Source organism: Leiobunum rupestre, chromosome 11 (assembly GCF_980474605.1).
Source record: "Leiobunum rupestre chromosome 11, qqLeiRupe1.1.hap1, whole genome shotgun sequence".
In the NCBI taxonomy this organism is placed as follows: domain Eukaryota; kingdom Metazoa; phylum Arthropoda; class Arachnida; order Opiliones; family Sclerosomatidae; genus Leiobunum; species Leiobunum rupestre.
Window position 1 is genome coordinate 38314294 of NC_143394.1, and position 14001 is coordinate 38328294.

Genomic DNA, 14001 nt, shown 5'->3' on the forward strand with positions numbered 1-14001 from the left:
TCCAGTTGTTTACATTTCCACTTTTTTGAATTTCTAGGGCTTAATTTTTTAATTTTATAAAACTTTTTATAATTAAAACTGTTTAACGATGAAAAGTCTAATTGAGAGTCCGAATCGTAATCACTCGAGTCTTCGATGTTCTAATTTCGTTTCCAGGTCTAAAATATTATTCTAATTACTATTACGAATAATTAATTAATGAGTTTAACTTGCCTTCGTGGGTGGAACAACAATTTTTCCTTCCGTCTGCTCAATTAATTTTTTCAGCCTGTTTGTTGAGTTTATTATTCGAATAACATCCATGGATAGGGTGTTAGCTAAGAATTTCACCCTCTTATAATCACCCTTCCAGAGTTCATCTTGGGGAAGATGTTTGATGTTTTTATATGAATATATCTGGATATCTAGATATAATCCCTTGTCGCTCGCTTTTTTTCTCGGAGTTTTAGTTTCGTAAGACACTCCCCCTTTCTTGACTTTCACTGATTGTTCGATTCCAACTTGTTCGATGTTTGACATGCGACGAACCTCTTGAATATAGTCCCCATCCGATTCGTCAGACTCTAATAACATCTCCTGTTCAGGACTATCGAAAACTGAAACTACCTGACTCTCGGAGATTTGACTATTACTTGTGGAAGCCATTTTAGCCTGTTATGATTCAATAGAAAATTTTGCCCTTTTATACCAAATGTATTTTTCATTAATTTTTTTCAAAATATAAAACCTTGAATATTAAAGTGATTAATACTACAAGGATAGAACCTAGTTATAATTTATCAGTATGTAAATGGTATTTAAAATTGTTTGTGAATAACAATTTAAATATGTAGACATGTATAAAAATATAAAATTATTAATTATTTTTTTGAAGGACTTTATATTTAATTTTCGTGACAAAAAAGACAACGCCCTAAGAGTTTTAATATTATTTTGCTTTAAAAATCGATTATGGATGTAAGAATTTTGGTAATTACAGGGTTAGATGTTTTAAAATTCTATGGGAAGAAATATATTTCTGCGAGGTATAAAATTTAAACGAATGGATAAAATTATTTTTCTGCAGGGTGTATTTGATAAAAAATTGTCTTTTGACTTGATTTTAAAACAGGTTAAAATCAGGATGTAAAAATTAAATATTCTGAAATTTTTCTTATAAAAAGACTGTCTTTCACCGTGTACCTTTTATAAACCATGGGCTCTCGCGAAGTTTTGACTGTTTCTGGTAAGATTACTCATCCTCTCGCTATTAACCCTTTTTCACTAAAATATTTAGCTTTACGTAAAGTTAGGAATTATAACCTTTTTAAAATTAACGATATTTCAATTAGAGTTGAAAATTACTGTATGAGAACTGTCTTTCTTGAGTGTAAAGCATTAATAGAACCCTTTAAAAAAATTGTTTTTGCCTGTCCCTTTATAAAAAATTCTTTCAAATTATCGCCAGCTGTTTTCGCTTCGGTTTTTTCTAGAAGAATCAATAACAATTCTTGTCTATTTGACGTTCATTCTGTTAATTTTGTCTGTCCCCACGAGGCTTTTGAGTTTGACGGCTTATTGTTCCACACTCAATCCTCTCTTGAAGGCTGGTTTTCTTACGAAATTTTACGCCTAATTGGAAAACATATGCGCCTATATAAAAATTTAAATAAGATCCCATGGTTCCGTCAACACAAAAATCGTAGGAGCCTTCAACGTGACCTTTTAATACTCTTTCAATTACAACAAGTTTCCTTTTTCCGAAAAAAACATTTATCTATTACAACTGACTTTCGCCTAACGAGATATAACATCCGTTTAGAATTAGGCATGATCGTTCTATTTTTTATTAATGATTTGGATCGACAAGAAGTTAAAATAGTTACAACTTTAGAGTAAGGAATACTAATTTTAAAAAAATAATTACAATAATTAAAATAAATATTTTTATTTAGTTGCAAATTATCTCGACCGAATCAAAATTTAAACGATCGTCGGCAACTTTTCCAACTGCGACTCAAGGTAATTACAAAAATTTATTTATTTTTTAAAAAAACTAAAACTATTTATTTTTTTGAAATAGGACTCAAACCTTATAAAATTTTAATTTTTTTATTTAAAGACTTTTTTGTGTTTTTATTTTTTAATTTGTTTATTTTGGTGAAAGGTTTTAATTTTTAAAATGTTTTATATTTTTTATTTTAAATGTTTTTATTTTAAATGTTTTTATTTTAGAAAGTTTAAGTGTTTAAATATGTTTTCCAAATCAACTAGCTTTATTAATTTAATTCAGGCGGTGGAGGTTGTTTTTAATATTTCATAATCTACTTTTTCTTTTTTAACTAGCTTTATTAATTTAATGTTGGGATTGGTGTAAAGTTCTTTTTTCTCTATATTAAATTTTGCTTTCATCTTTTTATCCAATAAGTTTTCAAGAAATGATATTAGTACGCTTTGTATTAGATTTAATGTTTTTCTATTATTATTATTATTATCTTTTTTGTTTTTTTCATCTCTTGCGCTATCTTTTTTGTTTCTTCATCTCTTTCGCTATATACACTTGAGCATATATACAACCTATCACACATATCAAACGACCCATTGATTATTTATTATTCTTTCTGGTTTTTTTCCGGTTCTTTTTCATGTATTCTATGTACTTTTTTATACTAATATCTGTTAAACTTTAATGATTTATGTTTGTTTTTGTAATTGATTAGTATATTAACTGAAAAATGTATAAGTACATTTTGTACTAGGTTGTTTTTTTTTAAAAATTGAATATAATTGTTTTTATTAATTTATAAAAAACATGTTTAAGAAGGATAGTGATAATTAGTTAACCTTCGTTGTATTAAAAAATTAATAATTATTCCCAAAGACAATATTTTTTAAATTTTTAAATAAAAGTCGGGCTTAAACTATAAAATCTCAATGTAAAGGATTTTACCAGGAGAAATCTAGACTCAAGATGTCTGGTGAATTACATCTAAAGCCTGTACTTTCTTTGCCGCGATCTTTAAAATTGTTTCTCTTCGAGTAGTAAGAATGTTTATTCTTTGTAATACTCGTCAAATTTCGCGATGGAATCACAAGAATTTAAAGTCTGAACTTCGTATGTTAGATCAAATTCAACATGTTGGCATTGAACAACATTCGATCTGTTTTAATTCAGACATTCTCGAACTGTATACTTCCGAAGCGATTAAGACCAAAACCAGTGTTTTATTCGTGCGATGATAGAGCAACAAAAAGAATTCTTGTGGTAAATATTTTTTAGATATAATCATTTTTAATAGGTTAATTTATTTATATTTATAAATTCTAGCCTGAATTTCCAACCCGACATCTCGTTTTGTACCGAAGAGGAAAAATACCTTCTACGAATTGATGTAATTATAATTATTTTTAATTATACACTTAAAATATTTTTTAACATTTGTTTTTATATTTTTCAGCCTTCAAATTATTTATACAACCTTCTTTAATTCTTTATTATTAATTTAATTTGTTAGCTTTTAGTTTTATTGTTAGTGTTTCATATGTTGTTAAGTGTATAAAAAATATATTGAAATATCATAGTTATTAAATATTATAATAACTAATTGTGTTTTTTTTTGATTACTTAAAATAGCATTGTTTTTTAAAATAATAAAATATTTGCGAAAAATGAAAAACTTATTTATATATTAGTTTAATTATTTAAAGTATTTTGGGTGGGGCCAAAACCGCCAAGGGTATAAAGCGAAGGTCGCGAATTCGTTTCCCCATCTCGCAAATAACTAATTAGCATTTTAAACGGCGAAAAAACGAAAAAAACCAAAAAATGACACCAAAAGTAAATTAACATAAGTATTTGGTTGGGGTCACATATTACCGCCGATATCTCAGGTCGACCTTGTCCGATCGTGACCAAACTTGTTGATTTGATAGACCGAGGCTTAGTGGTTGTTGACAGATGTCAGGCCTCGAGGTCAAAGATTATTTTCAAGGTGAAATTTGAAAACAAAAATATTTTCGATTTTTCCAAGGACTTTTTGTTTTTGGGGGTGGGGGGGGGTGTTTTGACGGCCATCTTGGCGGCCATCTTGGAAATAAAAGTGCTAAGTTTTAGTTACTCTCTACTGTAGTCAACCCAAAAATAAGTAATTAAAAATTTAAACTATATTCAAATTTTCCTAATGAATCATTATCGAACATAGGGCTCTAGAAATCGTCATCATACTCGTATTTTATTAAACGGTACAGATGTTTGTGAAACAATTTTGGTCAGGGACACTTTACGTGTTTCACTTTATCGATTTAAAATCATAGTTTTAAGCAAAATCGTAAAACTAAGTACTTACTTTCTTAATTACAAGTACGCTAGGACGTCGCTCGTAAATTGCTTAGCTTAATCAACTTATCTTCACTATAACAAGATCAGTTTACAAGAATACTTCATAGATTATCTTAAGTAGCGTATCTAAAGAATTTTAAATCGAGTTAAACGCTATAAAAGGAATTTTTTCGTAAAACTTGTCATTTGTGTTTGAAACTTCTTTACTCGTTAGAATATTTTTTTAATATTTGTCTTTAATATTTATCCATAATGGAAATTCCTCAGCAAATTCTGAAATTCGTAAGATTAACGAAATATGCATGCGCGCCTACTCGAGAAACACCTGGCTCTGCAGGTCTTGATTTATGTAGTGCATATAACTATGTTGTAGCCCCCATGGCAAGAGAGCTAATAAATACTGATTTAAGTGTAGTTATACCTGATTTCTGCTACGGACGTATTGGTAATATTATATATATATATATATATATATTTAACGAATACCATGTTTTATATTTATTTATTTATTTCTAGCCCCTCGTTCGGGTCTTTCCATAAAACATGGTATTGATGTTTTAGCAGGTGTGATAGATAAAGATTACACTGGTACAATAGGGGTTGTCTTGATTAATCACGGGAAAAACGCATTTAAAATCTTCAGAGGCGATCGAATAGCTCAACTTATCTGCGAATGTATTTCGATGCCAGTTCCTATGGAATGCCTTGTGAGTTAAATTGATATGTTCCACCCTCCAAAATTATTATTATTATTATTTCAATTTTCCTGTTTTGGTTTGTATTAGCAAATTGAAGAAGATACAGAAAGAGGATCGAGAGGCTTCGGTTCTACAGATATTTGAAATAAATATTTAATGTGTGTTTTTTTTTTCATCCATATTCCTAATAATAATAAAACATGAAAATGGTTCGTATTTTGTTTATTGTTTAGAAAATTACAGTATGTCTCCCAACAGTAATTGTAAATGTTTTATATCGTTCAAACAATAATTCATTAGAGAATATATTTCAAAGGGGTAATTCCCACAGAATTTTTCTAAAAAGAGGTTTTCCAAAGGCTTAGAATAGTCGTTTGAGAGATGGAATCCACTGTATAGTTCTAAAAAGCCACAGGGATTCTCTCTCCTCTCCAAAGGTTTGAAAACACTATAGAAAGTTCTGAATTTTTGTTCGAGAACTTCATATGGATGATTGATTTTGCTGAAGTACGGAAAGTTGCTCATCAATTCTGGGTTTGCACTGATCGAACGCAATTACCTGGGGTACGCTAAGCGTCAAACTCCCAGTTAAACACATTTCATCTAGCAAATACTTTTGACTAAATGGTTGCAGAATCCAATTAAACTCTCAGCCTGTCGACGTTACGCGAAAGTAATGGTTGTAACAGCAATCCGAATACTGCTCAATAGTAGGCGTTGGTAGAGTAATTCGTATTCCTGTTTGTGACCCCAGAGCGTCAATGACATAGGACCATTTTTCAGTAAGACAATCCCAAGATTGAATTGAGACAACGATACTATTGACACCGTTTGTTAAGTACACGGCTGGGGCACCATCAAAAATTGAAGCTGTAACTCCAAAAACCAGAGTGTGACTTCAGAGTAAGACATACTTTTTTAAAAAATAAAAAATATCATTAAATAATGAAACGAAATGTAAGAAATTAAATATAATACACACCTTTCGCGAACTTATAATCCATAAGGAATATATTAAGGTTGTTTTTGTTTAACCCCCGATTTTTTTTAGGTATATGTTCATATTATAGCCGTCCTCAGGTTATCTATATAAAAACAAATGGTTGTATAAAAAAAATGATAAGAAAGAATAATAAAATTGTTGGTTTAAAACAGAAAAGTTATGTCTGTCGATTGTTTGAGTTTTCTTAAATTTATATCATATACATTTCTACATGGTTTTATTTCATTGTAATAAAGTCTCTAACACTTATGAATAGATAATTGTATAATTGATTTACACATTATTAGAGTTAGAAATTTAGTCTTAGCAATTTACACTTTGCCTGTTTCTTAGGCCCGAGGTTTGCTTTTAAAACATCAATGCAATTAAGTTAAAAATATAAACACATTACATCTAATATAATTATTTTTAACTGAATTGAAAACCTTGATATATTTTTTTTTAAAAACTGTGTTTTAATGTTATACAATTTCAAATGCAGGTATTGTGTACAGTACAGTACAAATGCATAATTTAATGAAGCAATTCTAATTTTAATACTTATATTTAATGAAATAGGAAAAATCTATTTCTAAAACCCTATTTTGAAACTCAAAAGAAACTGAAAGAGTTTCACATGGAATTGGGATTAGTGAGCAGCCATTATCACGTTACAAGTTTTCTTAAATTTATATCATATACATTTCTACATGGTTTTATTTCATTGTAATAAAGTCTCTAACACTTATGAATAGATAATTGTATAATTGATTTACACATTATTAGAGTTAGAAATTTAGTCTTAGCAATTTACACTTTGCCTGTTTCTTAGGCCCGAGGTTTGCTTTTAAAACATCAATGCAATTAAGTTAAAAATATAAACACATTACATCTAATATAATTATTTTTAACTGAATTGAAAACCTTGATATATTTTTTTTTAAAAACTGTGTTTTAATGTTATACAATTTCAAATGCAGGTATTGTGTACAGTACAGTACAAATGCATAATTTAATGAAGCAATTCTAATTTTAATACTTATATTTAATGAAATAGGAAAAATCTATTTCTAAAACATTATTTTGAAACTCAAAAGAAACTGAAAGAGTTTCACATGGAATTGGGATTAGTGAGCAGCCATTATCACGTTACAATGTGGTTTTTGTTATGGAACCAATGACAATAAGCTTTAAACTTGGCTTACTTTGATAAAAAACGTCTCTTATTCCCCAAGAACATGGATATTTATCGAGAATGTACTAGCTCTATTAGATATTTTGGAGGAAGGGCGAACTAAAATTTATGCTTGTTTACGAAATTAATTAGCATTTTTAAAAAAAAAAAATTTATTCTTAACAAATGCATTCATGTTAGGATATGATTTACGGAAAATGTACTTTCATGGGCTAGGCCTAGAAATTTAGTCTTAACTATTTACACTTTACAGGTTTTTAGGTCTAGCTTTAATTTTTTGCGTATTGGAAAATGTATTTCAGCATATTATTATAAGTAAACTTTTAGTGTTATCAATGTCCACCAGTTAGGAAATGGTTTATGGATAGGAAAATATTTATAAATACTAAAGACAGAGGCAGAAACTAGGAGATCAGAGGAAAAAGATTTTTGAGATGCCCCTGATGTGATAGCCTACATTGAAGATGTTGAAATTGTTTGGTGAGAAATCACAAAACCTTTAAAATAAAATAATTGATTTTCCGTATTTAATTTTTTTCTTAAAATCCTACTACTACGCCAAGAATGTATTTATTTATTTATTTATTTATACTCAGGGAGAATGAATATGTCGATAATATTTTTAGCGTTTCTCCAATTCCACCCGTTGAGATCTTTTAATATCACTGCTTTGAGAACCATGGCGCCATCTAAACTTTGAAATAATCCTTAATTAAATATATTGATAAAAGAACTCTAGTGATGACACTTCCACTATTTTCAGTGACGTACCGATTCTCACGTGACTTTCATTTTCTGTGAGCGCGCACCCGATTAATAAGATAACTGAACTTTGAGCAATGGATTTTTTTCCACTGGTACTTAAGATATGCCGTCAGGGTAGTCATGGGAATCAATTCTTAGTTACAGTTTTCGTTATCTCAATAAAGAGTCTTAGCATTGGGAATAGTCATTGAAGGTCACGCTGAAAAGTAAGTTATAATAATAATAATAATAATCAGCTAGGCTATTTTATTATATTTAAAATGAAATTTTTAGGCATTCTTTTATATATATATATATTGGAAATGTATTAGACAGAAATTAGGTCTAGTAGGGGTAAGATTAGCGTAGAAATTAAGTTACTATCACGTGACTCGTTCATTTTTCTGTGCACGCGCACGTTTAATAAGATAACTTTGAGCAATGGATTTTTTTCCACCGGTACTTAAGATATGCCGTCAGTGTAGTCATAGGATTTTTCACTCTTAATAAATACTTTAAAATGTAAAAAATAAGACTCATTATTGAAAAAAACATAACACTTAGCCATTTTTTAGCAATCTTCTACGTAACTCAATTTTCCAAGAGGATTGTTTTCCGTAAACATTTTCAAGTGAGAGCTCGATTTTGATATCGTCAACGTGGTATTTCCAAAACTCTCCTTCGAGTAGCAAAGGGTTTTTTCCAAATACTCAAGTGGGTTAATATGTGCCGTCAATCATTAGAGGCAGTTTAAACTGTCAGAGAGAGACAGCCAATAGAATTTGAGGGTTATTTGAAGTTTAGATCACGTGATGAATTATTCTCAACAAGATAGGAATAAATTAATCTTCCGTGCGTCATTTCTCTACGGCGCATTGACGAGTAAAGACCTGCTGACGGATCGCTCAGTCTTTTCTACAGCTCGCCAATGGATTTCTACCCGTAAAGTAAGTAACTATTTTTTCTTTGTAATAGACTATATTTTTAGACATATTTAAAACAATTTGCATATTGAAAAAAGCGTTTATATTGAGAATTTTAGCGTAGAAATTTAACCATATTGATAAAATTAGGTTTAGTAGACTTAGGGGTAAATGTAGGCTTAGAGAATGTATCATTTGAAACTATAGAACGTATTTGGTCTAGATCAGCTATGGACATTGAAGTGTATCGACTTGAAACGTTTCGTCACTGGAAAAATCCGCACGTCACTAAGGAGCAACTAGCGAAGGCTGGATTCTACTATATTCAGCGGGGCGATGAAGTACGATGTTACAAATGCCATGGAATCTTAGAACACTGGGAATCAGGAGACGTACCAGAACTTGAACACGCCAGATGCTTTCCACACTGTCCGTCGAGGGATAATTCACCATCGGAAAAAAGTACCTTTCGCTAGAATGGGACATTCCCCCGACGCCAAAAGTAACTACGGTCTCTGACAAAAGCTTCTCACCTGTACCTGAAGAAGAAGAAGAAGACGTTTGTGACTGTCCCTCGGATGTCAGACGATACTGCTGCTAAACACTACAAATACGTGAGTTAGAACTTTTAATTAAATTAAGTTGCAGGAGATCGTTTCACCCCATTTAAATGCCTGTAAACTTAACTACTTTAATTTGTTTTAATTGTGTAATGTACAAGATAACCATCTAATGGAATATCTGATAGTACCTACTAACATGTAAAACAAAGTTCTAAAATAAAAAATTAAATGTAAATAACTTGTTTTTATTACCTAGAGATTAGAAATTAAGGAGTTCTGAAGCGATAAGCAAACGGGTAAAAATCTAATCTCCAGATATCTGCACGAGGAAAACAAATTCTGGAGAATGGGGATGGGGGAAAGCAACTGGTGATTAGAAGGGATGAAAGCAATGGGGGAAAGGAGCTGGTGAACGAGAGATAAAGTATCCAGTGAATGGGGTTTGGGGGAAAGCAACCGGTGAACGGGAGAATCTGGTGATTAGAAATTCTGGTGATTAAGGGAGGAACGGGAGAGGTGCGGGGTGAACGAGAGATAAAGTATCCAGTGAATGGGGGTGGGGGAGAGAGAATCTGGTGATTAGAAATTCTGGTGATCAAGGGAGGAACGGGAGAGGCGCGGGTGAACGGCGGGAGCCAAGCTACAGCTTTGTGTCCTTCCGGTGATTGAGAATGAAATTCTCAATCACCGGATGGACATACTCCTCTCTAATACCTTATGGTATGGAAGTATATCATAATAAGTAAACTAAAATGCCTTGTGTAGGATTAAATGTGCCTACAGAGGTTTAATTTAACTAAAAAGGACAGATATAAACCTTAAAATGGTATTTAAATAACATAAATGGTTCGCCTGAAACCATTTAAGGAACTAATATATTACCCAAGAGGTTAATTTTAATCCCGAAGGAGTCCCAATAAATACCCAAAAGTAGTATGGGCAAGAACCATAAGTAGGAAATATAAAAACCTATTTGGCACTAAGAAGGTCTCAAGAAGGTTCTTTAATCCTCCAAAAAGGTTCTAATAAATACCTTATGGTATGGAAATATATCATAATAAGTAAATTAAAATGCCTTGTGTAGGATTACATAGTTCCTAAAAAGGTTTAATTTAAATCTGAAAAAGCAGCGATATAAAACCTTAAAATGGTATTTAAAGACCATAAATGGCTCGCCTGAAAACCGTTTTAGGAACTGAAATAATACCCAGGAGGTTAATTTTAATCCCGAAAATATATTAATAAATACCTAAAAATAGTATGGACAAGCACCATAAATAGGAAATATAAAAACCTCTTTATGTACTAAGAAGGTCCCAAGAAGGTTTTTTACCTCTCCAAATATGGGATTATTTAATACCACGAGGTATACAAAAATACCTTACAAATGAGGTGTTTTTTAGTACCAATATCTAAAGGTATGCAAAAGTACCTTACCAATGAAGTGTTTTCCAGTACCAATATCAAAAGGTATGCAAAAGTACCTTACCAATGAAGTGTTTTCCAGTACCAATATCAAAAGGTATGCAAAAGTACCTAACCAATGAGGTATTTTCCAGTACCAATATAAAAAGGTTTATTTTCATACTCTAACTAACTAGCCGCACTAGCGTTAGCTAGTTCCATGCGTCTAATCAGGAAGATCACTAAAAAAATTATCCTTATGTCCAACCCTGCTCCACAGTCTCTTCGGAGTCCTCCCTCCAGTGGCGCCGCCAGCAATAGGCGTACAATAATGCATAAATATTTTCACACAAAGTAAGAGTTATTTACATTTTTGAAAGCATTTAAATTTTTATAGGCCTTGGCTGTATCACTCGGCGATTTCCAAAGACTAAGAGGAATTCGCCAAGAGTTATTAAACTTTAGTCACATAATAATTTACGTTGTCAATGGCGAAACAGACCATTATTAAAAAATGCATTAGGTAAATAGGTAGTGTCATACTTATGGTTTAAGTAAATATATTAAAAATTAGTGGGCAAGAGAGGGCCCCAAATTGTAGTGCCTACGTGGGAAAAAATCCTGGCGGCGCCACTGCCTCCCTCCCTTCTTTACCGGGTAGCTGTAGCGGACGACGGTAAGAGTACTTGCATTAGAGCGAATCGTTAACAAATGGTCATTTCCTGGTGAAATGAGCTGTTATTAATAATTATTTTCCAGAGGGAACCCGGTTATCATCAATATTATAACGGATGATTAAAAACGGGTTAATTAAAATGTAACGTCGTAAGATAATTTTTTTACATTAATAAAAATAACTTTAGAATATGTTCTCAAAATAATGAAGTTTTTTTTATTCAAATGCATTCTATAAACGTATACGTGAGAATGAAAACCAATATTAATAACAACTAACTAATGGTTAACAGAAATATATTATAATGAGATTAAATAAGTTTCACACATTTTACAGATAGATTTATAATCTTTAAGCTAAACAATTTTGATATTTGTTCCAAAGCGGACAAAAGCCAAATGAATTTTGTGCATGTACGCATTCAACTCTCGTTTAACAAAAGTTTCGTTTACGTGAACGGATTTATTGGCAATTTCGTCGAGTTCGCTTCTTCTGGCGTCTTCCGCTTTTATTTCATTTTCCTCGTGCGAATCCTTTTTCCGGGCGAGTGTCCTCAACTGATGTTTGATCTTTTAGTGTCCTGTATAATAAATGAAACGGGTCAAACTCTTAATCGAGATGCCGCGCGAATAAAATATAAAAGTGGTAACGCTTACCTGGGCTGCCGTTGGTCACCCTTAGGAGCATTTAGGGAACTTCTATTCAAGAGAATAGTGTCTTCTTTTTCCTAAACAGCAAAGTCCTGTCAATATTGATAATCTGAATTTTGACTTACCTTTTTTAGCTTTCCCATCTTTTTCCTGGTGAGTGTCCTCATCCTCCTGCTGGTCCAATAAAGTTCTGGATAATAAATTTAACAGGTTGTTCTAGTAATCAAGATATGGAAAATCATTAAATATAGTAGCTGTTACGTCTGCTGTGGATTTTCGTTCAGGGACGAATTTAAAGAAACTGTTTCACAATAGGTAGTTGGGTCTTTGTAGGACTTGTAGGTGATTTCGCTGAGCTCACGCTTGCGCTGTTTCTTTACTCTTCTTATTCCTAAACAACAAAGTCTCGTGATAAAGGAGAAACCTAATTTTGACTTACCTTTTTTAGTGTCCACATCCTTTGGTTGGTCTTCAATTGTCCTGTATAATAAATGAAATGAGTCAAACTCTTAATCATGAAATATTATACATTTACGTCTGCCGCGGTTGTTCTTCCTTTGGCGCATTCTCGGAAAGGGTTTCCACGTTGATGTCGTCCTCTTGAATCCGGATCGTTGCGGGGTCATGGCGTTGGTTGTTCCGTTGAGGGCTGTCTTCTAATCCCAATCTTCGCGGGAGTTCGTCGTAAACGAATTTCGCGTCGCCGTCTATTTCCTCGGGCTTCAAGATGCCAGTAGTTGGGTAAACTTGGTAGGTCTCGACGTTGTTCGTGTTAATCTGGCAAAACGTTCAATACTCGCGTTAGTTTGAGTTCGATATTTTGGAATATTATTTTTCCATACTTTGAAAGCGTGGGTATAATCTTTCGGATTTTTGATGGCGATGACGCGTTTCCTAAAGTCGTGTTTCTGGTCTAATGGAAATCCTTCGGCTCTGAAAATGAAATTCATAGAGTGTACATTTTTATTGACAAATATAGTATTTGACATTCAAGAAAAAAATGTAAAAAGGTTTGGTATAACTTACGTGTTACCCTCGGTGTTACCCATTAACGATAAATTCTTATCTGACGACGTCAAGTGGGTGTCCATTGTCGTCAATGATCCCCAAGGTGTGGTCCGGCACAATGATCCAGGAGAGTTAAAGGCTTAGGCATAAGTCTCAAGTTGATTTAATATTTTCTGGCGCGTGAAACGCGCGTCAATATTACGTAAACTATTCGTGCGCGTGAAAAGCGCGCCAATATTACGTAAACTATTCGTGCGCGTGAAACGCGCGTCAATATTACGTAAACTATTCGTCCGCGTGAAACGTGCGCCAATATACGTAATCATTTTTGGCGGGCATTTTTTGAAGTGCCTTTAGAAGAAAGTATTTTTGGAAATACAGCAATGTTAGCAATGAAATGTTTACACAATTACTGGAATAAATTGGTTTGTACGAACCCTCGCTGTTAGCCTGAGCCGAAACTCAGTATCCACACCCAGCCTGACCGAAGTCGGAGGTTGAGATATTTAATAATAATGTTTTTAATTCAGGATAAAAAAAGCTGTACACTTATTGGGCCCTGATACGTGATACAAAAGATACTGTAACGCTCGAAACAAAAGAAACTATGGGTTGGTAGGTATTTCATCAATTAGACGGGCTTTGTACTTATATTTCGCGGAACGCATGTGTTTAGTAAGTAAGTTACGTTTTTTCGCAAATGCATGTCTGTTGTCAGTAGAAGGTGACGCTCTGAATATACGAAAGGCAGAACGCTTGTCTCGAATTAGGTGCTCGGTTTCCTTGGACCACCAGGGCTCCCTCAACTGACCCGAAGGCTAAGTGGGTTTAATGGAAATC

General features: G+C 32.5%; 1 protein-coding gene across 1 annotated transcript; it reads right to left on the reverse strand.

Moving 5' to 3' along the window:
• Window positions 1-11753: 11753 nt before the first annotated feature.
• Window positions 11754-13318, reverse strand: LOC149922531 (uncharacterized). The gene is made up of 6 exons (XM_090163860.1): window positions 13180-13318; window positions 12996-13086; window positions 12689-12930; window positions 12415-12633; window positions 12160-12343; window positions 11754-12083 (listed from the first exon to the last, which is right to left on the reverse strand). The coding sequence occupies exons 1-5, from the start codon at window positions 13242-13244 to the stop codon at window positions 12202-12204; spliced, it is 759 nt and encodes a 252-aa protein (XP_090019986.1). The 5' UTR covers window positions 13245-13318; the 3' UTR covers window positions 11754-12083; window positions 12160-12201.
• Between the last annotated feature and the right edge of the window lie 683 nt (window positions 13319-14001).